This window comes from Dryobates pubescens, chromosome 22, assembly GCF_014839835.1.
Source record: "Dryobates pubescens isolate bDryPub1 chromosome 22, bDryPub1.pri, whole genome shotgun sequence".
Lineage (NCBI taxonomy): Eukaryota > Metazoa > Chordata > Aves > Piciformes > Picidae > Dryobates > Dryobates pubescens.
In genome coordinates, this window is record NC_071633.1 from 13,816,242 (window position 1) to 13,842,561 (window position 26,320).

Consider the following 26,320-nt stretch of genomic DNA (forward strand, 5'->3'; position numbering starts at 1 on the left):
AGATTAACTAAATGCAATTATTATTTATTTGTTTGTTTATTTTCCTTCTCTGTCTACAGGCACCAAGTTCTAGTAAGGTAATTTCTTTGGGTGTACCATGATCCTTCCTGGAGGCTTAACCTCAGGAAGAAATGGATTGTATTTTAAATGCACATTTCCTAAGTGTTTTGTGCCAGCCTGTCGTGAGGGATGCAAGTGGAGATCAAGCAAGTATTGCATTCTGCTTCTCCTAATTGCTCCTAATCCTTGACTAGACAAAGAAAGGCTTTGGTCCGTGCTGGTGGGATTCTTCTGAAGATCCAAGTGGAGTGCTGAGTGTTTAATCTTAGCCTTGGGCAGCTGCTGGTTTCTTATATACTGATTGCCCACAGGTTATGAAGCTAAGGAGGTGGTGATGCCAAGCACACCAAGCACTCTGTGATGTGTTGGCTGGCCCACTGCTGGTAAGTGCTGGCTTCTGGGCATGAAACAGCAGCTGGGATTATTCTTGGGAAACGGGGATCTCGAAATACGACCTTCTATCTCCCAGTGTCCTGGAACAAAAGGCTAAGGACAACATAATGGAATTACCTTGAAGCTGAAGGGGTTATCTCAGGGATTTAATGCCACTGGGCTGCTCCAGCCTCAGCAGCAAACAGAGAAATTCCTACCCCCAAAAAAAGGGTTCCATTTCTGGACATAACAGCAGGACAGCACCACAAGGAGGCAAACTTGGATTAGTTTTCCTAATCCTTTTCCTGTTTTTCTGCTTGAAAGAGGCTATACCTCCAAACTCTGTGGATTGCAAATAAACTTCCCCCCCCTTTTCAGCACTTCAGCAAGAGCTGACAGCATCAAGCTTCTCGGAGTTCAAGGAGCATCAGGACAATGCTCTTAGTCATATGGTTTACTTTCAGGGAGTCTTTCTGGGAGCAGGGAGCTGGATTCAATGATTCTTATGGGTCCTTTACAGCTCTGCGGTTCTAGGTGAGATAAGCAAGACATAAGTCAGCTCAGAATTCTGCAAGGGAAGCAAAGCACCTTAATGCATGCTCCAGCATCTTAATGTCCTTCTCCTAGGGATGGTCCCAAACCTAAGAGAGGAGCCATTTTTCTCCCAGAGAGGCACTTCATTCTTATCTCTACAAAGAAAATGAGATCACATGGAAAACTGTGTTGGAATGATTAAAAGTGTTGACCCTTCAGAGCTGGGTTCACAGGTTTGAAGTTTCACAGGATGTAAGGGGTTGAAAGGGACTTCCAGATGGCATCCATTGAGTCCACCCCCCCCTGCCAGAGCAGGACCATAGAATCTAGGGCAGGTTGCACAGGAATGCATCCAGAGGGTCTTGAAAGTCTCCAGAGAAGGAGACTTCATAATCTTTCTGGGGAGGTTGGACTGGATGATCTTGGAGGTCTCCTCCAACCAGATATATTCTGTGATTCTTTGTGATTCTGTGATTCTTTGGGGGCCTAGAAAACTCAAAGCAGAATCCCTGGCATGTATCTTATCTTCATGTGGATGCACTTGCCACTGGAGGGAGCACATTGCCACTGCTGCTCCTTGGCTTTAGACAGCACATGAGCTAGGTACAGCACCTGGAGCAGATAGGTTTGACTTCCAGTTCCACATGTGAATGATGCAAAAAGCATCAAGCAGTGACCCAAAGGACGTGTTCAGCTTGGAGGTGAGTTCAGCAGAGACTGAGTCCAAGCTATTAGGCAAGGTGAATAGAAAGATCCATCTGGCAATAAATAGAAAGAGGTTTTCTCCTGGCAGACCCACCATGCTCATTAAGACAAATGCAGCGTTCTGGGGGGCTTGGCACTGGCCTTATCAGGTGCCAGCTCACCTGTCAGCACTAAGTTCATTTACTTTTACGTCAGCATTCATGTCACAATGAAACATTGTGAAAGGTGCCCCATCCCTGGAGCCATTCCAGGTCAGGTAGGACAGGCTTTGAGCAATCTGCTCTAGCTGGAAATGTCCCTGATGACTGCAGGGGTGTTGGACTAGATGACCTTTAAAGGTCGCTTTCAACTCATTCTATGATTCTATAATGCTATGAAAGGATACTGGAGTGCCTAAAGAGAAAGCAGATGGTAGAAGTGCCCCATAGTAGGCTGAGACACAAGACAAAGATGGAGCCAAGGGAGATGGGACTGAGCTCACTCCTCATACTGGTGCAAACACTCATCTTCAAAGGTCTCCACCCTGTTTCTAGTTGTCCACTTTGCATTTATTTCTCTTATTTTTTTACATCTGAATATCACTTCTTATTGACAGATGCATCTGTATGGCCACCTGCTTTCACAAAGGGTCCAATGAGGCAAGGAATGTGGCCTTTGTTACCTTCTCTACTACAGCCTTCTTATAAAGATACATGACTCACTGCACACTCAAGTCATTTAAAGGCAGATGTTGAGACTTCCCTCACTCTAATGGGTATAGCATTTCCCCAGGTCCTGAAAGGATCATGAAGACTGATGCATGAAAAAGACTTAAGAGATTATCAGATACTCCTGTTGTGGGGATACAGAAGCTTCTAGTCATTGCCATTGCTTCCCTACTCCTCCTCTGTCTGTAGAATTCTACCCTTAAACCTTTCATACTAACAAACCGAAGTCTGTAGTCTGGGCATAACAATTAGTATATCTTCTGGATGCCCCATCAACTAGGTTTAGACTGGACATTAGGAAAAAAAATTTCATGGAAAGAGTGGTCAGGCCTTGGAATGTGCTGCCCAGGGAGGTGGTGGAGTCACCAAGCCTGGATGTGTTTAAAGGTTGTTTGGATGTGGTGCTTGGGGATATGGTGTAGGGGTGAACCTTGTAGAGCAGGATTATCGGTTGGACTCGGTGATCCCGAGGGTCTTTTCCAACCTGAATGTTTCTGTGAGCACTGGAAGTGCTCAAGGTCAGGTTGGATGGGGATTTGAGCTCCCCGATCTAGTGAAACATTTCCCTGCCCATGGAAGATCTTGCTGTACTAGATCCTCTTTATAGGTCCCTTCCAACACAAACCATTCTACGATTAGAGACAGCCCCCTGATTGTCTTGTCACTAATTAAAATCCATGCCCTGTCCCCAGGGTAGGACTATCAGTGGAAAACATATGAAGAGGGTTTGATTGGAGAGGCAAGAGGGATTACGTTGCTGTCAGCAGATTCAGGCACCGCAGCAAGAACGCAAGACACACCCTGCTTCGTGCAACCAAACAGTGACAACACACACATGGAAGACAATAAAATAGTCTGCACAAGCAAGGCAGCAATGCCTTAACCTTGCTTTTATTATCTGAGGTCATATTTTCAAACCTGCTTATCAAGAGATTCCTTTTCAAGGAATCTTCTGCTCCACAAGGATTGCAGTTGTGAAGAAGCAGCAGCAAAGGAATTTATACTCCAGGGATTTTTCCAAAGTCACACTTCCATTGAGAATAAAAATGAAAGGCAAGGTTTACCCCTACCACCCAGCCAGAGACATTAGGCAATCTGTCCATGCCAGGGCAAAGTGCACTCATGTTCTATTAGCAGAGTTTGAAGGAGGGCTGGAGCTGGAGGGAATCGGGTTGGGATGGTGTTGGGCATGCACAACGAGAAAAGGAGGTAACACAGAAAGGTTATGGCAAAACAGACACAGGGAGCATGACTGAGGGAAACTATCACTCAAAGAGAATGATGGTGAGGAAGGAGAAACCACTCAAGCATGTAGAACCAAAGCTGGGATTCTTTCTGCTGCTGCAACAAGCAAATGAGTGGAGAAGAACCACCCGAGCTGCTTGATGAGGGCAACACAAAAGGACAGTAACTAGTGCTGGTCAAGACCTGAAAGGCATTGTATACAAGGACAGGGAATAGGTCTCTTGTACAACACCCTGGAAGAGGCAACTACTTGGGTTTGTTGCCCTTCTTTCTGTTACTCTCAGCATACTTTCAATAAATTTGGAAGAAATTATCTGGGATGTCTTCTCCTCAGCTACACATAAGAGACTGAGTGTACTTGCAGTAGGAGATAACAATAGACCTTTATAGAGGATGAGAGCTCACATGGAAACAGTCCAACTCCCTAAATCCAGGCATTATAGTTGATATCCCACCAGTGTTCATATCAAATCAGCTTACAGTGGGAAGAAAGACTGGCAAAATACCAGAGATAGTAGCCCAGAGGTAGATCTCTTCACAAGTTGTTATTAGCAAGAGATGAAGGTGGCAAGATAATTTACAGCAGTCCTACTTACAACTACAATGAAACTGTCTAGGGATAGTCAGATTTTGATCTGGTAAGTGCAGCAAGAGTCCAAATCAACAGTCCATAAAGGTAAAAAATAATAAACAAATAAATAAATAGATAGATAAATAAGTAAATAAAAAGAAAGAAAATAAAGAAAGAAAAAGAAAGGACATTAGTTAAAAATCTAGTGGTGTGAGTCAGCAAACATGTTTAAATATAAGTAGTTAGAATGAGGATCTCACACCTACAGAGGGTCTTTAAGGTCCCTTCCAACCTGAAGCACTCTATGATTTATGGTTGTATGAGAATCCAGAGAATTCAAAGGTTTAAAGGAGCAAGAACAAGTTGAGAGGTTTCATGAAACACAGGTCCCTTGGTTCACTGGAGAGGACACGTTTTAGAGGGATAGCTAAACTGTAAATCAGAGTCCCAAGGGCAGAGAAACTGAGTCTCAGGGAAGTTTCCTCTCAGTACTTTTTCTGCTATGTTATTATTCAGGGCTTAATTTCACCTCGTGCCAGGGAGCACAGAAGTCAGGGTGTGCTACCAGCCTGCTGCCTTACCGTCTTCTGCTGCTACTAGAATTGGCCTGCCTTCAAACTCCAACCACTGCACCACAACTCCAACTCCACAACAAAGTCTGTCCAACACAGAAACCTTTATCTTTCTCTCAGCTTAAGCTGACATCCAGCAAAGAAGGACAGCCTGGGCAGGAAATACCACAGATTTCAAGCTATAACCAGAGAGATGAAATGGAAGATCCCTTTCCCAACAACCATGCTGATCCCAACCTTTCAGCATGTGCATTAAACAACAAATAATCAGTGTGGACTACTAATTGGTGTACAATCCTGCCTAGAAATCTTCTTGCACAGTGAATAAAATTCACATGCATGGCTTAGGATTGCAGCCTCTGGATATTGCAATGAAAAACTTCATGCAGGACCTATGAAGGGTCAGCCTTGTACTTGCAGACTTTCAGCCCCCATCCTCATCACTCCTCTTCCATCCTTCATGCCACGCATAGAGACCACTAAGTGACTACATGAAGGCTTTCCATGTACTTTTAAGGATTAAGAAGCAGGGGCATACCTCTCATTTCAGTTGGAAGCTTTTAATATTCAATTTGGGTTTAGAAATCTAAGCTAATTACAGGACACAATTAATTAATCATAACATGAATTCTGCAAGCTTAAACCTGCCAGCAGGCGAGGAGCGAGGACAATCCCTGCTGTTACAAAACCACCAGAGCAAACCTTGTGTAAAGAGAGCTCTAAAAGATGCTGCACATAGGAATTGATTCTTCTCACCACAATGCAGGCTATCATTTAATGCATCTTTTGCCTTGCTTGTGTCTGTGGTAGCTTCTAACTGTATGATGTAAACCAAAAAAAAAAAATAGCAAATTATGTGTAATGTGTAAGGCTGGAATGTGAGGAATGAAGAAATCATGTTGGAGTGACTTTTTTTTGCTTGGTTGGTTTCTGCACAAGAATGGTGCAGTGAAAAATAGACAATTCTAAGATGCATCACAGCCACACTAGAAGCTGAGACCAAAGGAGTTGGCTGGATGGTTGCATGGTGGTTTTGTGGCCGGACTCGCTGATCTTAAAGGTCTTTTCTAACTGAAATGATTCTGTAATTCCATGATGTAAGGCTGAGTTTTCTCTCAGTGGCTGCCAGCATGTCACAGCTTCTTACTAAAGGTATTCTTCTATTATTTTAAAGTTAGCAAGGTCAGTGAGGAGGAGGAGGAGCGAGTTCATAAAAAAACAGGTTTTAAAAGCATCCCTGAGACTCTCTCTTCCATTTTTGCACACCCACAGCTTGTAGCTTTATTCATGGAGTTAGGGCAATTACATCATCACCTTGAGCAAATTTGGTGTGCTGCAACACCAAACTCTCAGCCCATGTCCCACAGCTGACATTGGAAGCTGTTGTAAGGAGTATTTTTATGGGAAGCACATATGCTTTGCAGCTGCAGGGCTGCTGAGTGAAAGCACTTCTGATTCAGCAAACAGGAGCTTCAGACTGGTGTGTTGAAAGAGGCCATCAGAAATCTCAGCAAGACAGAACATTCCAAAACTGGCTGACTCTGCTCACTGTGGTATGGCAGGAATAACACAGGGAAATCTTAGTTTGAAGTCACTGGTTTTGAAGGCATAGCTCTCTATTTGTTGGTCAGCTCCTGCTGTGCTGGTATAGCTAAAAGTGTGAATTCTCTGGATGTGCAGGAGGGAAGAACCACACAGAAAGAAAATGGTGATGAATCTTTTATATCATAGAATCACCACAGACTGGTTTGGTTGGATGGGACCTTTGAAAGTCATTTGCTCCAGCTCCTCTGCAGTGAACAGGCATCCTGGCCTGGGTCACCAATAGTGTGGCCAACAGGACCAGGGCAGGGATTGTGCTCTGCACTCAGCAATGGTGAGGCCACACCTTGAGTACTGGGTTCAGATTTGGGATCCTCACTCCAAGAAGGACATTGAAGTGCTGGAGCAGGTCCAGAAACATGCAATGAAGCTGAGGAAGGGTCTGGAGAACAGGGCTGGTGAGGAGCAGCTGTGGGACTTGGGGTTGTTCAGCCTGGAGAAAAGGAGGCTGAGGGAAGACCTTGTGGCTCTCTGCAACTCCCTGAAAGCAGCTTGGAGCCAGGTGGGGGTTGGTCTCTTCTCCCAAGGAGCAACACTTTCCCCCCTCCCCACACCCCACCCCCTCCTTTCCTTTATTTTAGCCATATTTGTTGATTTCTTCAACGTGCAAAATCCCAGTGATGGAAGCAGAGTTTAATCTTCAACAACTGAACAAATGCCTTCACTTTTTTGTCACTATTCAGATCATTTGCTAAGTTCACCTTAAAGTGTTGAGGCAACAAAAGCTACCTGCGCTCACAGACAGCACAGAGAGCCTATCTGACTTTATCTTTAGTTCTCATTGTAATTACATACATTAAGCATGGGGATTACACTGCTCTCATGCAAGAGCAGTTGGCAACAGCCCTGTGCTCATCATCAACAGCACTGCCAGTCCCAAAGGACTGCCTGCATTGGATGATGGATCATGTTAGCACAGAGCCACCGTGCTGGCCTCTTCCCTGCTGTATCCCCTGTGTCCAGCTGATCACTTGGATTCAGCAGTTCTTTGAAGAGTCCATTACTGGCTCTTAAAGATGCTGCAAGGCAGAGTTGGCACGTTCAACACCAAAGATTGTTAAGAAGCAGGGAATGAGCATGTTGGCTTCATTCAAACTCCAACTTGTACCTGCAGAACCTAGCTTGTAGCTGCCTCTATCATTACTGTGTAATAGAAGACATCATGTACCATAATAGATGTTTCCAACTGGCTCTTACAACAGCATTTTGTAAGTTGCCACTTCATATTGCCCAAGCTTCTGCAGGATCTCCAGCTGGTTCTCACTCCCAGTTTGTCCTGCACACAACTGTTCATCCTCTAGTATTCCAGGTACATTATTGGCTCCTTGTAGCTGCAGAAGTGGGGACAGGAGAGGCACTATCTTGGTGTTCAACTGCCTTCTTCCTTCTACCAGAGACCCATCCTAGTGCCTGTCAGACAGCAGTATGTGCACAGGGTATGGCCCTTTGACAACAGTTTCCTCAGAAAGGATACCAAACCCAACATCTGAACAGCTGACTCCAGCACAGAATCACAGAATCATTTTGGTTGGAAGAGACCTTCAAGACCATCCCAGCACATATAATGGGCATCTAATGTATGCCCATTATGAGAATCAACCACAGTGCAGTCTGATGACACAGGTGACTATTTCCAGCTTACCACCTAAGGTATCTTTTCTTCAGGTGTTGTCTACAGCTGGCTCTGTAGGTGTGTTCTGCTCTGCCTCTAAAGCTCCTTACATGCTGAGCTGTGCTTCTGTGCATGTACAGAACTGCCTTGGTCTGAGCAATTTTCATCCTCTCACCCACCTCAGGGTGGGGCATATTCAGTGTTCCTCTCTGCCATATCCCCTGAAGGGCCTGATCCCACAGAACATGCTTGACACACTGTCAGGACTGTGCCTTGCAGAGAACATTTATGTTTGTTTTCTTCCAAAAATTGGACCTGAAAGTGGTGATCCTCCATAATGTGGTGGTTACAGAGTTGTTATGGCAATACAGCTGGTAAAGAAGGGTAAAAAAAGCTGGTGGGGGGTCTAGAGCACAGGTCTTGTGAGGAGTGGCTGAGGGAGCTGGGGTTGTTGAGCCTGGAAAAAAGGAGGCTGAGGGGAGACCTTCTGGCTCTCTGCAACTCCATGAAAGGAGGCTGGAGCCAGGTGGGGGTTGGGCTCTTCTCTCAAGAAACAAGGAACAGGATGAGAGGAAACAGCCTCAAGTCGCACTGGGGGAGGTTTAGGTTGGACATTATGAAAAATGGCTTCCCCAAAAGGGCTGTCAAGTCCTGGAAGAGGTTGAACAGAGCAGTGGTGGAGTCCTTATCCCTGGAGGGGTTTCCAAAGCCATGGAGATGTGGTGCTGAGTGCCATGGTTTGGTGGTAACCTGGCAGTGCTGAGTTCACAGTTGGACTCCATCATCTTAAAGGTCTCTTCCAAACAAAACAATTCTCTGATTCTAACCAACCTTGGACCTGAGGACACGGAATTGTTCTAGGTACTGGTTAGAAGGGATTTGCAAATTACATTCAAAGCACTTGTTCAGTAACTACTTTTGTTTTCTTTTTATTCAGGATCATTCTCCATGACATTTGTCAGCTATTGCTGGGAAATAACCACAAGGGTGTTATTAGTACCTGCACCTACATGCACAAAATTGGCAATAGAAAGAATCATTGGAGATGTTCTTCAAAACAAAAAACAAAGGCAGGGGAACAAAAGTCCAAACTCCTTTTGCTCTGTGCATTAGGCTTGATACCCAGAAGGTAGCTGTTGACTGTAGCTTGTAGTACATGTAAGCTGCCCATTGCTGGGTTGCAGGAGGCTCATGCTGTTCATGATGGTATCTCACTATAAGATCATTCATGTTGCCTCTCCTTTGGGTGGTTTGTCCACCGAAAGCCTTGGCACAGAGTTCTGGATGTGGGTGGCAGAGGAGAAGCATCACTTTTCTTCCACATGGTCTCTGCTTTTGTGGGCAAAATGTCTGCAATTACAGGCTGTCTTCATGGGTTTAGGTTAGTTAGGTGGATGGAGGTTTGGCAGTATGGCAAAACAACATTAGCTATGAATGGTATCAGAAAGTGTCATCATTCCTTTGTAAAACTCAGCAAGATTAATGAGAGGTCACAGACTGTGTCTCAACCAGGTACTCACATTCAGTCTACAAATCATAAAAAGGAGCTTTATTGATTTTCCTACTCAGTCTCTTTCCCCCTGGTTTCTAGCTTTTCCAAAGAACCAGGTTATCACCACTCAGCACTTTTCTTTCTCCTTCCTTTTCCACCTGCTATTGATAGCCACCCACACACCTCCTTGGCCTTTCATGCCTCCTCCAGTTCTTTTGACTGTTATTCAATGCTCATCTCTCCTTCATTTACAATTTACCTTTCCCATAAAGCTTAAAGCATTTTCAGCAACAAATATTCTCCTGCAGGCCCACTCTTAGCTTCTTCATTTTCTGTTGTCTCTTTCAAAACCAGTAGTGTTCTTGGAGAGCTACTATGCCTCTACACAGGTGGTCATGACACTTTCTACTAGCAGCAGTTGTCCTTGGCCATAAGCATGGACAGGCTAGGTCCTTCATGGGGCCAAAGTATCAGGTACAAAACTGGCAAAAGACAGTTCCAGGAAAGGAGATGGTTCTTGGGGATGCTGAAAGAGAAGAAAAACTTGCAGGATGCAGAGAAGCCTGCATGGGGTGACAGAATTATGTATGATTTAATTCCTTTTCTGCATATAGGAGCTACAAATGTCCTTACTTGCCTAATAACCAATATGGATGCCCACAGGTCCTTGGAATCACCAGGACCACATTAAGATAAAAACTACTATATATGAAGCTCAATAAAAGTAAGAGTACCCTAAATACTCTTCCAAACAGGAGGTACTCAGTCCTCTTGGGCTTCTCACTCTTATTCAAAGCTGGCTGACATCAGAAAGCTCATCAGACATCACAGTCACCACACAATTAAATTATATACATGTATTGATCCACATAAATAAAACATGCTGTACAGAGTCATTGAATTGTACTCAAACCAGCTACCACAGGTGCAAAACTCAGCATGCAGGGACCTGCAATCCCCCCACTGCAGTCTGTGAACAGTTAGTGTAATAACACCTCAGCAGGCAGATCAAGTGGTGCACATATTATCAGGAGCACAGCAGGACATACCCCAGGCCATCTTCTTCTTTGTATACTTATTTTATCTACTCTAAAATATCCCTTAAAGATCCCTCCTGACCTAATATGTTCTGACTTCCTGCAGTTTGCTTTCTCTTTATCCCATTTTCACCAGTCCACTAAACCAAAAACCCCCAACACCACCACTAAGGAGACCTTACTGTGGCTTTTCAATACTGAAAGAGGGCTTGTAAGAAAGGTGGGCAGAGATGTTTTATCAGGTCTTGGAGTGATAGGGCAAAGGGTGAAAGTTTTAAACTGAAAAAGGAGAGATTTAGACTAGATGTAGGAAAAGAAATTCTTTGCTGTGATAGCGGCTATTGCAACAGGTCACTCAGGGAAATCATGCATGCCTCGCCCTTGGAAGTGTTCAAGGTCAGGCTGGATGGAGTTTGAGCACCCTGATCTAGCTGAATACATCCCTACCCACAGCAGGAGGGTGGAAATACATGATCTTTAAAAGTCCCTTCCAACCCAACCCAATTCTTCTATGAAGAATTTCCTTTCAAGCTTGTCCTATAAGCAATGAGCTGCCCCCTCCAATGGACTAAACTGATCAAGGTGATTCAAGAGCTTGACTCCCCAGTTCATCATGACTCTAGACACTGGGTTTGAGAGCAGCAAAAATAGAGGTTCATGGTTTGGAACAAGAAAAAGTACATCTTTAACCTACTTTCCCACCCATTCTTACTGAAATTAGCTTTGACCAGCTCTGGATTTTCTATGCCAGATGACACACACACACACACACTCTGTTGTCCTGTGCTGACTCTTTGCAGCAGTTGTCTGGTGAAGAGGTTCCCTGGTTCTACCCATGCAGGTATGCTTCAAGCCAGTGGTCCCCAGAATCCTTGAGTGAACTGCAAGAACAGAAAATGAAATATTGCTTATGGGGAGACAATATTCAATCTGATGGGAGGCAAATGTAGTTCAGATGCCAAAAAAAGGAAAAGACAAAAGCAGATTACAAACTGTGTGGGCATCTCATGGCACAATCTGACTGCAAGGAATGAATTAAGAGGATTTGAGGAAGGCTAAATAATCTTTGAAGCTTGGAAAGCTTAGGAAATTAGAAGTGCCATAGAAAAACCTGAGTAAACTCAAGGTTGGATGATTAAAAGGGTATTGGGTTGAAATGGTAGCCTATGGCCTTCCCTTGCATGCTGTCACAGTGCCAAATGCTCTTGTTAATTGATACTTACTGCAAAATATCCAGAAAAGCTGTCAGTAATGGCTTGCTTTTGTACTCAATGCCATGCTTATTACACAGGGCTTTCACCAGAGGAGCTGCTTTCCAGTAGTTGTGTCGAGGCATTGTAGGGAAAAGGCTGCAGAATTGAATGAGAGAGATTGTCAGAACTGCATCAGTTCATAGAATCCCAGAATGGTTTGGGTTGGAAGGGACCTTAAAGATTCAGTATTCAGTATTTAGTATCACTAAGGTTGGAAGAGACCTCAAAGATCATCGAGTCCAACCTGTCACCACAGACCTCATGACTAGAGTAGGGAGGACACTAGTGCCCACTGCAGGCTTGAACTCACGACCTTCCCCATTAAAGGTCTTATGTGCTAGATCACTCAGTTCCAACCCCCCGCCATGAATGCCATCGCATCAGAATTGCATCTTCTGCTCCCTCTCTTCAAAACATTTCCCTGCTCTCCCCCAGGAGGAGAACAGTCTCCTCAGGTGGTTTCATGTGAGCCTACATGGCTTTTCTCATTCTTAAGTGCTCTGTATTACTCTCACTCTTCTCATCATTATCATACTCACTGGTGCTCAATTTGGAAGTTCAGGTGCCCTGTGAACCAGTCGTTGAACAAGGATTGCTTCACATTGCATGTTGCATGGAGCTGGGAGGAGAAAAGAGCAAAGAAACAGATGATTTAGCATTGTCCTGTAAGTTTGATAATTGAACCCCAGCAATTATCCACCCTCATCTAGCAAAAAAGTCAAGTTAGAGTCAGGGATTGTAGCCACCATGGCCCTGAAGAATTAAACAAAGTCTAGATTGAAACAGGTTGAGGGAATGGAGATTAATTTAGCCAAGTCTTTGCTCAGAAAGACAAGCTTCTTCACTGTCACACCCACAACCCCAAGGAGGCTTCTTTTAAGAGGTTCTCCTCACATCTTGCTCTTGGATGGAAAGAAAACATTCCCAATAAAGAACTTAAAACATTCTTCTGGCCTTCTCCAGCTGGTAGCAGTGAGTCAGATGCAAAAGAATGAGAGCAAACATTTGTGTACAGGCTTCATCTTCCCTAATTTAGAGAGCCACAGTTTGAAATCTGCAGCTGAGCTCCTCACTTCAGAGGCAGTGGAGAAAAATAGACATTTTTGTGGTGCCATTCTTCTGGCCTGATCTGGATGTCTGTATTAGAGTAAGATGAATCATGCTCTAGGAATGGCTCTTTCTCTCCAATGGATCTAGCAGGTGTCCAGATGGAGACATCCAGATTTGGTCAGATGAATGCCAAGCTGGGTCTTTTTCCTTTAATATAAGGAAAAATGCTGTGGCTTGAAACTGATGGAGGCATTACAGAGGTGAGGAAAATTGTGTTTACATTATTCCTCTTTTTATCAGACCTACATGTTGCCAGGTTTGCCTTATCAGCAGTAAAGCTGTAACCTGTAGGGTAAAACATAAAGGTAGTAAGTCCCACTTTGCTTCTCTTCAGTTGGCCTAAAAAGGAGTTTGTCTGTAGTTTTTCATAAAGGGAAGGGGAAAGTGTAGTGGAAAACATGTCAATAACCTTTCAGTGTAAAAACAGCTTGGTTTTGAGAATCTGGATGTCCTGTTTTCCAGGTAACATCCCAAATGTCTTGCCTGCTACAGAAATGCACGTCTCTTTAATTGGCATTTGATGGCTGTTTAAAGCTCAGAGAGGAGCAATGTTGTCTCCTGTGATTCACACCTGCAGACCCACTTCTCCAGAGGAAATTAGGTTCTCACCTGAGTAGACACCCAGTCTTCATTCCTGTCATAGTCTATGTCCATTGGAATGTGATTCATCTGTGACACCCAAATAAACCAGGTGCTCTCTAGGTACCTGGGTGGATACAGACAGAAAGACTTAGCATATCTCTAATCCCATACCCAAATTCACCATTAAACCACTTTCCTCAGTCTTATACCTCTCCTATGAAGATAGGCTGAAAGAATTTGGGCTGTTCAGCCTGGAGAGAAGACTATAGGTGGACCTACAGGAAGGCTGGGGAGGAGCTGTTTAGAAGGGCTTGTAGTGATAGGATGAGGGACAATGAGGGTTCGAAACTGGAGCAGGGGAAATTTAGGTTGGATATCAGGAGGAAGTTCTGCACAATGAGAGTGGTAAAATACTTGAACAGATTGCCCAGGGACGTGTGCCCAAGCCTGGAAACATTCAATATTAGACTTGATGTGGCTGACTGTAGGGAGGTTGGACAAGATGACCTTTGAGGGTCCCTTCCAATCTGTGAATCTGTTTTAAGTAAAAAAGCACTTTCACATAAATCAAGATCTTCAGTTCCATCCTTTTTCCTCCTGGCTTTTGGAGTTTGTTTTGAGACCCACTCGGTTTGGCAAGGCAGATATCCCTGAGCATGCATCCCTACCACCCCCCCTGAAGTTGCACTGTTCCTTCTTGGCTAACTCTTGATTTCTGAGATAATTGCAGTGAGTGTGACTAACTTTCATTACTTTCCATTTAGGCTCAGTCTTGTTGACTTGTATTAGTCATGGGGCCTCTGGGTATGCTGTAGCTTACCTGGACAACCAGTAGTACACCATGAAGTTGTTAAAGCCCATTAAAGGAATATACATGAGACAGACACGGATGTTGTAAGACACAAATAGAAACAGGTCCTGTGGAAAAAAAACCAACCAAAACAAAGCAAAAAAGAGGGAAAAATAAAATTAAAAAAAGAGGAAATATTAGAATAATATTTTGTTGATGAATCCCCTCCTCTCTACTAGAACTGCAGCATAAGAAAAAGGCCTTTCTGTCATGCTTTGCTTACCAAGAGCGAGCTCTGTGCCACCATCCTGCCTCAAGTTGAGTGCAACATTCCCACAGCAGTCACATTACCATCAGGAAAACAGCTGGACTGGAGCCAGCAATGTGTGTGATTGCACCCCAGAAGCCAAAGGTGCCCTGGGCTGCATCACCAGAGTGTGGGGAGCAGGTGAGGGAGGGGATTGTTGCCCCTCTGCTCTTTTCTGCTGAGCCCTCACCTGCAGAGCTGGACCCATCCCTGGAGTCCTCAACACAGAGATGAAGCTGTTGGAGTGGGGCCAGAGGAAGCCACAGCAATGATGGGAGGGCTGGAAGCCCTCTGCTATGGGGCCAGGCTGAGAGAATTGGGCTTGTTCAGTCTGGAGAAGAGAAGGCTCCAAGGAGACCTTCTTGTGGCTTTTCAGTGCTTAAAGGGCTGAGAAGGAAAATGAGGACAGACATTGTAGCAGGACCTGTTGTGACAGGACAAAGTGTGAAAGAGGGAAACATAGGCTAGGGAGAAGCAAGAAATGTTTGACACTGAGAGTGCTGAGACCCTGGCAAAGGTTGCCCAGAGAGGTGGGAGATGCCCCAGAGAGGTGGGAGATGCCCCATGCCTGGTGCTCTGAGCAGCCTGTGCTAGTTGCAGATGTCCCTGCTGCTGGCAGGGATGTTGGACTAAACGACTGTTGAAGGTCCCTTCCCACCCAAATTGTTCCATGATTCTATGAACTAACACCCAGCAAACATCCCTGTAACACTCTGACAGATTTTTCAATTAACTTTTATTAAGCTGCTAAGAGGCTAAAAAGCCTCTTCTACAAATATTCTCCCTGGACCTGCTGCAGCAAGCTCGGGGTCATCCTCTTCTGCCTTAAACCCCTTAATCACCTGAAGTGAAGGTTTCTATAGCCACAGAGTGACAACATTTTGTGACAGTCTTTCAGTCAACACAAGTAGTGCTTACCAACCACTTCTTCCTCTTGATTGTAAAGTAGAATATAGACAGCTGGAAGAAGGGTACGAGTGCCAGAGGGGCCAAAACTGAAGGGAAGAATGAAAACAGAGAGATATTTATAACACTTCACTGCAACATATATCATATGGAATATTCTTCTGTAAGAGCAAGAATTCTCCTTTCCAGTGGAAGAAACACTGCTGTCTTCCATGTATCCCAACTTTCATGAGTCCACATAATCTGTTCCTCTTTCATCTCACCACTTCTTCATTTCTTTCCCATCCTTTTCTTCCTCAAACCTGGTTCACCTCTGTCTAGTGCCTAACATCACATAATCCCCACAGGGTTGTTGTAAGAGACAATTCCTCCTCACATGAACTTTCTTTGATGCTGTGGTGGGCTACACCCATCCTGAAAACAGGGGGGGAGGGCTGGTGAGAGTTTTTGTATCCATTAGGCCACATGGTCCTCCCTGCTGCTTCCACACTTTGCAAAGGACTGGTTCATGTATCTCTCATTTCTTTTCCTTTTCCCATCCATCCTTGTTCCTTACCCTTGTGAGCCCTGCCTGTCATTGTTACATAAATATATAGGTATAGTTTAAAGAAAAATTCTTTGCCTCTCTACTTCCAAGCTGGACCCAAATTATTTCTTGGTGGATTTGCTCCCCTCCCCTTTTTTTTTTTCCCTCTATTGGGAAAGAGGAGGGGGGAAGCAGGGGAGGGATTCTCAGCCTTGCCCCCATCTGAGCTTTTAAGCCCCAGTGAAGGCTCAAACCACCACAGATGCGAAGAAGTGAAAGTTCTTGAAGCTGAGGCTTCGAGGGCAGTGTCTTACAAACCATCATTCTGGGGAGGAGAAGCAGTCATGATTTTCAGGTGAAGTCCCTACAGCACTGCAAGGAAGTGGGGATACTCACAGATGAAATACTTATGCTGGTAATTGTAAGGCATGAACTTCTTCTTCTGTTTTCCAAGCTGCAGAAGGAAAACAAAACAAAACAAAATGTTGCCATGGGCCTGCTGGAGACAGACTGGTTAGGTTGGACTTTCATTACCATCATCAGAAACTTCTCCAACAATCAAATGGTTTGGTTGGTGATTGGTTTTTTGAGACCTAAGACTCTCCAGAAGGTATTTTCTTGGGGGCTGGACTAGATGATTTCCAGAGGTCTCTTCCAACCCCTACTGTTCTATGATTCTATGACTCCACGATTCTTACTCCGCTCTAATGAACACATCAAGAACTACTTTATCGTTTCTCTAATTCAGTCTTTCTTCTTGAAAAGCAGGTCCTGGAGTTTTGAAGCATGGAGAGAACCAGACTGCACCTGAGCCTCTGTATCAAGATATCAATATTATGATGTTGTCCAAAAAAAAAGGGCATTTTTTAGCAGGGTCCCAAAACCCATGGCAGGGTACAAAAACACTCAAAAATCACAAAAATGCTCAGAAGCCATTTGAATTTTGTAGACCTTTCTAGTGATGGTAATAAAATCCAGTCTAACCAATCCCATGTATTCACTACATCATGCTGAGAGAGGAAGAAGTTCTTAACGTGGAAACTAAGACAGGAAAACCAGTGGGCAACGAATGCAGAATGTGTTGGCTGTGAAGGCTACATCTGATTTTCACACAGGGTGCAGGACATCCCAAACTTTTGAGGAATAGAGGAGATAGTGGTCAGAAAGGACACAAACACTGGGATGCTCTCCTGAAATATTTATGTTTGCCTCCTATAATATTGATGGAATAATTTCTGCAAGACCAAAGCAGCAAATCCTCTATAAAGACCCCTGCCTTTTGGTTCTGTCAAAGAATTTGCCTTCAAGTACAAGAAACAGCAAAGGGATGAAATGTGTACAAAAAGCACAAATAAGTTTGTTTCTTTACATTCCATTGTTCTACTATTTGCACAAAAGGATCCTCAGCATCATCTGCAAAGTTGCTGCTTGTGGGTCTTCAAAGGACAAAATAATAAAGAGGGAAAGCAAACCATTTTCAGAGCTCTCCTATTGCTGAGCAAAAAGACTTAACCACTTCAAAGATGCCTTCACTGGATCAAAACTGGAACAAACCCAGTGGAAGCACTGAAATCCATTTTGCCCAGACACAGTGTTCCTGACCCTTTTCTGTTAAGAAGCAGGAGGACATGAAGACTCATTGTCTACACTTTCCCTGCCATCAAACCCAGTCTAGCACCACCATCCCTCTCTAGATGCTCATGCCCATAGATAACCATGAGAGATCTCTCAGGAGACCACCAACAAAGTCCTTCCCAGCTGCAACTGTTTTCTGATAAGTGTTTTGTACAAATTCTCTTTCCATGAGCCTCTCTGAGACAGCAGAGCTGGAATTTTCTACATGCCTTGGAAAGCTGGAATTTCTTTGCTTATTACCACCTAAAATTGAGTGAGATGGTGCTTCATGAGGTTGGTTATCTAGCAAAGAAGCCATTTTATCACCCCAAGAGTAAAGAGAACTGCCAGGGAAAGGAAAGGCAGAAGAGGCTTTGCCTATCCTGATGATATCAGATATCATAAGGGTGCAGGGAGGCTTTGTTCATAGATTTTTATGAAAGCCATAAAAGTTGTGCTTAAGAAATCACTTGTTATGCTTGTGTTTTGTGCACAGCAGCTATACTGGTCCTGAAGGATTTAAGTGGCAAACAGCTCCCAAAGCCAGAAGAACCCAGGTAGAATATCTGACTCACTATCTGCAGGATCACTAAGAACATCTCATGATAATGCAAATGGGACTGACTCATTGTCTGGACTGCCTTCAGGTGCTTACCCTGCTCTTCTAGCGACACACAGCACTTAAGCACTCTTTTTTAAGACTTTGCTCCTCAGGAGCTGGTGCCTAAGCACCATAATCACCATGGCAACCACATGAGACCCTTGGAACACTTTGGGAATTGCCCTTCCGAGTTTGTACAGAAAGCCCCAACCTAGGTTATGATCGTACCTCACGTTGTAGCTTCCTGTCTTTAAAAGCTTTGCTTCTCCAGACATCCCTATGCTCACCTCCACAGAGAGAGTCTTTCCCAAGCTGAAGAGGAGAGGGTGCATGTTGAGGTCAGGGTCTTTGCGGAAGCAGTTGGGTTTGGCATGGTGCTGGTTGTGCAGGTGATTCCACCAGCTGGCTGATAAACCCTGCGGGAAAAGTTGAAGACCACAGATTCAAACTTGAGCAAGATCAACAATCACATCACTATTTTTCCACCCAGTATTGAGGGCTGCACTACCCTTCCCCCACAGGTGACATTGCCTCACTGTCGGGACACTCCTGTTCCTTGCTTCGTTCAGATTAGCCCCAGAGAATATTCCCACCGTGAGGCAATTACCTTCAGAAGATTGATCACAACCACCTGCATAACTCGATTCCATTTAGGCCTGCTGAAGACAGAGCAGTGCCCCAGATCGTGTTGGAACCAGCCCATCTGGATCTGGAAGACAAAAGGGTCACTGAGGAACCAGAATGACAGCGACGTTGCATCAACTTGGCTTGAAAGTCCCTGGAGCTTCACAGTGTGACTGCATCTTCCTTCTGGTTTGGGGAAGAAACACTACCTGTCCTATGGTGCTGAGAACTTCTTTCCAAGCTCCTGTCACTAGAGCTGCTCAATACCAGATACTGATTTTATCGTAGCAGCTAAAGGGAGAGCAGCAAATTGTCATTACACTTAATTTGACTGTTGCAGCATGGAAGTCTTCTGCCCACAGATGGAGCATTAAAAAGCATAAGAATTTCCAAGCCCATATCTTCAATTCATTCATAATCACAGAATCACCAAGGTTGGAAGAGACCTCAAAGATCATCAAGTCCAACCTGTCACCACAGACCTCATGACTAAACCACAGCACCAAGTGCCACATCCAATCCCCTCTTGAACACCTCCAGGGACAGTGACTCTACCACCTCCCTGGGCAGCACATTCCAATGGCCAACAACTCTGTGAAGAACTTGCTCCTCACCTCGAGCCTAAACTTCCCCTGGTGCAGCTTGAGTCTGTGTCCTCTTGTTCTGGTGCTGATTTCCTGGGAGAAAAGACCAACCCCTTCCTGGCTACAACCTCCCTTCAGGTAGTCGTGGACAGCAATAAAGTCTCCCCTGAGCCTCTTCTTCTCCAGGCTAAACAATCCCAGCTCCCACATGGAAACATGAGAATGCTCTTTGAGGGCTATCTGCCTTAGCAGTTTGTAGGCAAACAGAGCAGATTAGTTTAAAAATGAGTTCCTTTGCACTTCCATGGATGTTGGAGCAAATCTAAGGCTACTAAGAAAAACCTTGCTTGCTTTCTCCCCTCATCCTCCAATTTCTCCCACCTAAGAGCCACAAACTCCTGTTCCCTTCTGCTCTACACGGCCCTTTACATGTATATACCCCTTCTGTGATTCAATTTATTAATCCAGCAGAAAACTCTTCAGGACTAGTGAGTGTAATGGGCTCATAAAGAACCTAACCAAGAGCAGAGCCATCAGTCAGTAAGCAGAAGGAACATGGAGCCAAAAGTGAAGCTGGGAATGAAATGTTCCCTCTTTTGCTTGGGTGATTAGATCAGTTCAACCCATCTTGTGAAACTGCCATTTCCACAACACCCCACCAGCCCCAGTGAGCAGCCTGTCAGCAAAACAAGATTTGCTAGAGGCAACCAAAATTGTGACATAGTATGTGCTGCTTGTCCTCAGCTGGCTAACAGCATCCAAGAGGAGGCAGAACAGCAGCAGGCTCTTCTTTATCTAGAAGAGCCAAACACATCTGCAGCCTTGAGCAGCTACCAGCAGTTTACCTGAGCAGTGGTGAAGAGCGCCATGCCCACCAGGAAAGGCACTAAGGATATCCCAAAGTACCAGACCACGAGCCAGGATGCAGCATCCAGTATCAGGAGGTGAAGGAAGATCAGGAAGAAAAAGCTGGAGCTCGGCCTCAGGAGTCCCATCCTCTCGATAGCGCAGCGCAGCTCCCGAAAATCCTCCAAAAGGGATTGCTGAGGGTGAAGTGAGCATTGAAAACTGAAAATGTTGCAAAGCAGACCCAGGAATCCCTCATTAGCTATGCAAGTCAGAGGGCAAATTCTCTCAGGGAGGTTTCTGTGAACAAATGACCATGAGATCAACAGATCTTGGGTTTGCTTTGACGCTGGAGAGCAAGTTGCTGGCAAACTCTGTTACAGAGACACTATAGGGGGAACAAAGGAGCAGAATTTGGGGCTTTGGGGCTTGTTCCTCACACCCCAGTGTGGGCTTAGTGATTCTGGGACGGTGCATGTTTCTATGCATGTCTCCTGCCAGCTGCCTCCCCACCACCCAGCCTATGGCACAGCGTCAGGAATGTTGCTCCAGAAATTATTACTGCCAGCGCATTTATTTTCCTTCTCCTCCCATGCTGAACCCCAAGCCATTCCCACAGCTGGATTCTAGAACACTCACTTTTTTATTAGACTCAAAGCTGGGTTGATTTGGTGCCAACTCCCCAATCAGCAGAGATTTCAAGTATTTTTTCACCAGAGCCTTATCACTGTGAAATGCTACAAAGGCATCCTGAGAAACACACAAAGGAAAGGGGTAAGAAAGGGTATGTGAGTACACACCAGATGCTGAGCCTCTCCTTTTCCCAGGTCTCTGATATAACACATAATCCAGTTTTCTTTGTCCATTTTTGCCCCTTTGGTTGCTCCTGTAGTTCTTTGCCATCAGCTGGAGCTTGGCCCAAGGAAGCTGGAGAAGTTTCAAGAAACTAGACTTCATAAAAGGACCTGGGCGAGGCTGGTAATAAACTTGTAAGTGTTTGATGAAAAACTCTTTGCTGAAGGAAACTCTTTCATCTGCTTGTTTTGGACCAGGCCTTCCCTAGAAGGCTCTAGCCAGCAGCCCTGCCCTATGGATGGGACTCAGGAGCAGGAAAACACACCATTGAATGAGGTGTGTCTCTGCCATGCTGAGGATGAGGTTTTTAAACTCACTTTATCACGCTAAGGCTATAGGAAACACGCTGAAGCTCCACACCCAGCAGGACTAACTTGGTATCTCTTAAGTGCCTTGCAAGTTTTCAGACCAGCTGATGTTTGGGAGAACTGGGTAACACCAGTGACAAAAATGGGTCTGTCCCAAAACCACTTGAAACATCAGTTTCGAAAGGAAAAATTAACTGTGGAATAAAGGATGAGATTCCAGATAAAGCAAAGCTCTTCTTTAGCTCATGTCCTCAGTGAGTTTTCCAGAAGAAAGGCCAAGAGGCTGGCCACAGTCTTTTGTCTTCCAGAAAGAGCAGATAGAACAAAATCCTCAGTGTCTGAGCAGCTGAGTACTTGCTGATCTTGGCTTTGACAATCAATGTGAGTGATGATGACACACCAAAATTCTGCACATTCCTGGTCAGGATGGAGTTTCCTGGAAGAGGACAGAGGACTTCCCTTGTGCATGCTGACATTCCTCTGGAGTCTCTCAGTTAGAGAGAGTCTATCTCTGAGTACTTCAGGCTAGAAGAAGTCAGAGGCCAGCGACTTTTTGGACTGATGAGATTTTTACAGATATCTGTACAGGGCATGATCCTGGGCAAACTACTCTGCCTGAACCTGCTGTAGCAGGAGGGTTGGACTAGAAGATCTTGAGAGGTCTCTTCCAATGCTCATCACCCTGTAATTCTGTGATCTAGTGGCCCTTTGTCACAGTGACAAATGAGTAACTCTGTCCAGACCCAAAGGACTGGAGAACTCTTTCCATTACGACCCCATGCCACTCATCCTATGGAGTTTTGTAAGTTTTTGTGTAGCTCTCTTTTGCCAGGAGTTCTCAGGCTGACTCAAGCTGGAAGAATCTATGCCACAGAACAGAAACAGGAGCCAAAATCCTTTTAAGCAGAATTTCCTATCCACAATATCAGTATGGCAGATTCTTATCACAGAAACCTAAGCCTTTCAGTCTTCCTTTCTCCTCCCTGCTCTTATGGCCTGACTATCATCTTAGGAGGGATTAAGTTCAAGGGCTGTCGCCTACAACGCACTCAGCCTCCAACATTTGACATCAGCATAAGGGTCTGCAATGCATTTTGTCTGTATTTACAAAATCAGCCACACAAAGGCAGAAAATTCTTGCTATATATGCAATTATGAGCTCTAGAGGAAGACAATTCTCACCACATATATATATATATACAATCACGAGCTCTAAATTTCACCATGTGTATAGAACTATGAGCTCTACAGGAAAATAATTTTCACCATACATACAATTATGAGCCCTAGAGGAAGACAATTCCTACCATATATAAACAATGAGGAGCTCTAGAAGGTAATTCTCACCATAACTATACACAATTATGAAGTCTAGAAGATAAGCCTCTCTATATATAAAACTATGAGCTCTAGAGGAAGATAATTCTCACCATAGATACACAATTATGAGCTCTAGAAGATAATTCTTGCCATATATATATATATATACAATCATAAGCTCTAGAAGGTATGTCTCACTATATACATCAAACTATGAGCACTAGAGGAAGATAATTCTCACCATGTATATGTAATTATGGGCTCTAGAAGATAATTGTCACCATCTATATAGAACCATGAGCTCTAGAAGAAGACAATTCTCACCATATATATACAATTATGAGCTCTAGAAGATAATTGTCACCATATATATATATATATATATGCACACAATTATGAGCTCTAGAGTAGCCAAGACTACTTGGAAAAAACCATCCTGGATCCTGGCTTTAGGCAAAGTCATGCACCAGATGGTCTTCTGAGGCACCTTGCATTCCTGCATGTCTGTAAAAGTGTGTATTTCTCAAAAGATGTGAATATATGTCTATATTATACATATATGTCTATATTTTACACATATATATGCACATATTGCACTTATATATGCATATAGCATATATATGCATATATATATTTATATATATATATGACTTTAGCAGCATTTAAAGGCAAAAAGAGTGTTAGAGATTAGCAGAGTGAAAACTGAGAGCAAGACAGAAGAATGTTATCAGGCTGGAACATAAATCCACTGTGTACCCACAATCTTGACCACTCTTTTTATCTTCAGAGGGATGTGGTACCACTCTACATAGCTGAAAAAATAAATGATGAACAGAGATCTGGAGCAGCTTTCATGCTAGAAAACTGCCTTGGAAAAGAGGTACCAAGTTGAAGAGTCTGAAAACCCCATGAGTGGCATTGAGAAAATGAGGGGGGGAAATGATTCACTGCTTACATAACACAACAGTGAAATGATCAGGAGGTAGGTTTAAAATAATAATGAGCAAAACCAAACTGTGATGTTATTGTAATGACAAATATGAGCAAGGTCACAGGCTGCTCTCCAAACCTTTTCCTCCCAGACAAATTCCCTGTAGTTAAAACCCTCTGGGTCTCTGTAAAGCATAACAACTTCAATGTAAGTCTTCACACTGGTGGCTGCAGAAGCAGGGAGGACATAGCCTGAGGAAAAATCCTCCTGTCCACTCTGCACTCCTTTGGCTGCTTTTGCAAAAGTCCAGGTACAGAAACTGCAGGAGATGACACCAGGCTTTCAGGGGCCTCTGGGCTGGTATGGTGCGGTATGGTGTCCCTTCTTCAGTCAGCAGCACTGTTTGTACTCTCACATCATTAATGGACACACAACCCTTAAATCAAGGCTATCTCTGAACTAGAGAAGAAACCCAATGAGACTTCTTGTTCCTCACTTGAGAGCACCAAGTATCCTTCTGCCTTGAGTTTCGGGACGGTGAAAGGAATGAAATGTGAAAACCACCTGATCTGATCCATTTTGGGGCCATGAGTTAGGAAGCACCACCCCTTTGTACATAAGGAAACCTGAGGAATTAGGCAGCCTAAGCAACCTCCTTGCTGTTAAAAAAATCTTGTTGTGACAAGGATTAAATCTGCTTCTCCCACATCACAAGTTTATGCCCCAATCCTGCTCACGTTTCTAATGTGAGTATTTCTGGCTATTCAGAGGCTCAGGATCTACAGTCAGCAAGCACTCTGTGAGACCTACTTAGAAAGTGATCTTTCTGCCCACAAGAAATACATTATTTTAGAGAAATCCTCTAAATCAAAGCATTGTGCAGGAACCTCTGCAAAATCTCTTTTCACATAGTAGAATTTCCCCTCCTCTTCTGCAGCCAAATTCAGCTGCTTTCTCTCTTCCCTCCCCCCTGCATTTCATTTCTTTCCTCTCCTCCTTTGAAAAAGTCTTTGCTCAAGACTCTATTCTCCTCCACTTGCCTGCACAAAATAGTGTCACTTATGTGAGCACCCCCTTCTTTTGCTTCACTGCCCCCCAGACTGATTTAGGTTTGGACGTTACCTCCTCCTTCTCTACCCAAGCTCTATCTTTGTCACTTGCTTATCACTAATCACATCCATGTGACACTGAAAGAACAGCTTTAAAACAAACAAAACCCACCCTGCTTACTGCTTTCTAGCCTCTTGCCTTTCTCACTGCTACAACAGAGACAGTTTTCGGACGTCTAGAAGACAGCTTGCCTGGTCATGTCCAGTGGCAAGACAACCTGCATGGACATTGCAGCAGGTTGTAATGGTCCCAAACCAGAGCTTTACAGCTCACCTAGCAGGTAACTCTGACCATGAAGGCAACCAGAAGGGCACAGATATGTCCACTGTGTTACCTGACTAAGCACAGTGACAACTACCACGAACGCTCTTGGCTGGAGTCCCACCATGTCAACCTGTTCTGGCGATAGAACCACCTTCCTCCACTCTCCTGCTAGCTCTTACCGTAGCATCTTGCCCAGCATAGTGGCTAATAACTCTGCTGCCTCCAGGGTGGCGTTTGGAAAACTTGCTGACATCATAAACCTTCCTGTCAATCACCAGCCACTGCTCCCGGCCTTGACCACGGCCATTGTGGGTTCTGATCTCTTCCCATGTGAAAAGCTGTGGAAATGTTGAAACAGGTTGTGCCTCCTTTTCAGTGGAGCCAGTCTGTGGAGCCATCTGTACTGGTAGATGTGCAGTCAGCACTGGGATTCACTGCTCTAAGCTCTGCAGCGCTGTGTCCAGGCAGGTGAACCATCTCAGCCCGCCCGTTATACAGTCCCACTCCAAGCCACTCCCTGTGCTTCCAGAGCTGGTTGGTTCCCCTTGCCCAAACACACCCTTCCATAGCTCCCTCCTCTTCCATGTTCACACCAGACACTCTGACACACCCTTCAATAAAAGCTCTGTTCCTTCTTGTTTCTGAGCTGCCTCTGAAAGGTCTCATTATTCATGAGAGCTGTGGACTAGTTCACTGAGTATAAATAGCCATAGACAGAAGAACTTGTGAAGACTTTCTATGATTCAGTTAAATGAGATAGCAAAATGTCAGAAAGGACTATTAAGTGAGCATTTTGATGGATCATTATAGAATCATAGGATATTAGGGGTTGGAAGGGACCTCCAAAGATCATCCAGTGCAACGCCCCTGCCAGAGCAGCATCACCTAGACCAGGTCACACAGGAATGCATCCAGGAGGGTTTTGAATATCTTCAGTGTGGGAGACTCCACAACCCACCTGGGCAGCCTGTTCCAGTGCTCTGTCACCCTCACAGTGAAAAACTTTTTCCTCATGTTTCCAGGGAACTTCCTGTGTCTCAATTTCCACCACTGCCCCTTGTCCTGTCCTTGGGCATCAGCGAGTAGAGCCTGGCTCCATCCTCTTGGCACTCACCCTTTACATATTTATAAACATTAATGAGCTCACCCCTCAGCCTCCTCCTGTACAAGCTACAGAGCTCTCAGCTCCCTCAGTCTCTCCTCGTAGGGAAGATGTTCCACTCCCTTCATCATTTTTGTGGCTCTGCACTGGACTCTTTCAGGAAGTTCCCTGAGGTTCT

General features: G+C 44.5%; 1 protein-coding gene across 1 annotated transcript; it reads right to left on the reverse strand.

Annotated features, from left to right (window-relative positions):
• Nucleotides 1–11,305: 11,305 nt before the first annotated feature.
• LOC104304412 (acyl-CoA (8-3)-desaturase) lies at nucleotides 11,306–25,438 on the reverse strand. The gene is made up of 12 exons (XM_009905149.2): nucleotides 25,220–25,438; nucleotides 20,892–21,002; nucleotides 20,252–20,449; nucleotides 18,806–18,907; nucleotides 18,486–18,614; nucleotides 16,380–16,437; nucleotides 15,470–15,546; nucleotides 14,275–14,372; nucleotides 13,482–13,578; nucleotides 12,302–12,381; nucleotides 11,733–11,858; nucleotides 11,306–11,390 (listed from the first exon to the last, which is right to left on the reverse strand). Exons 1-12 carry the CDS (start codon nucleotides 25,436–25,438, stop codon nucleotides 11,339–11,341), a joined length of 1,347 nt encoding a protein of 448 aa, XP_009903451.1. The 3' UTR covers nucleotides 11,306–11,338.
• Nucleotides 25,439–26,320: the final 882 nt, after the last annotated feature.

Excerpts from the sequence above, each read along its gene's own strand:
- LOC104304412 (XM_009905149.2), bottom strand. The coding sequence starts at position 25,438 with ATGGCTCCACAGACTGGCTCCACTGAAAAGGAGGCACAACCTGTTTCA. Across the intron at positions 18,908-20,251 it reads CGCTCTTCACCACTGCTCAG|ATCCAGATGGGCTGGTTCCA; the intron begins GTAAACTGCTGG and ends TTTGTCTTCCAG. Across the intron at positions 14,373-15,469 it reads TCAAGAGGAAGAAGTGGTTG|GACCTGTTTCTATTTGTGTC; the intron begins GTAAGCACTACT and ends TTTTTTCCACAG.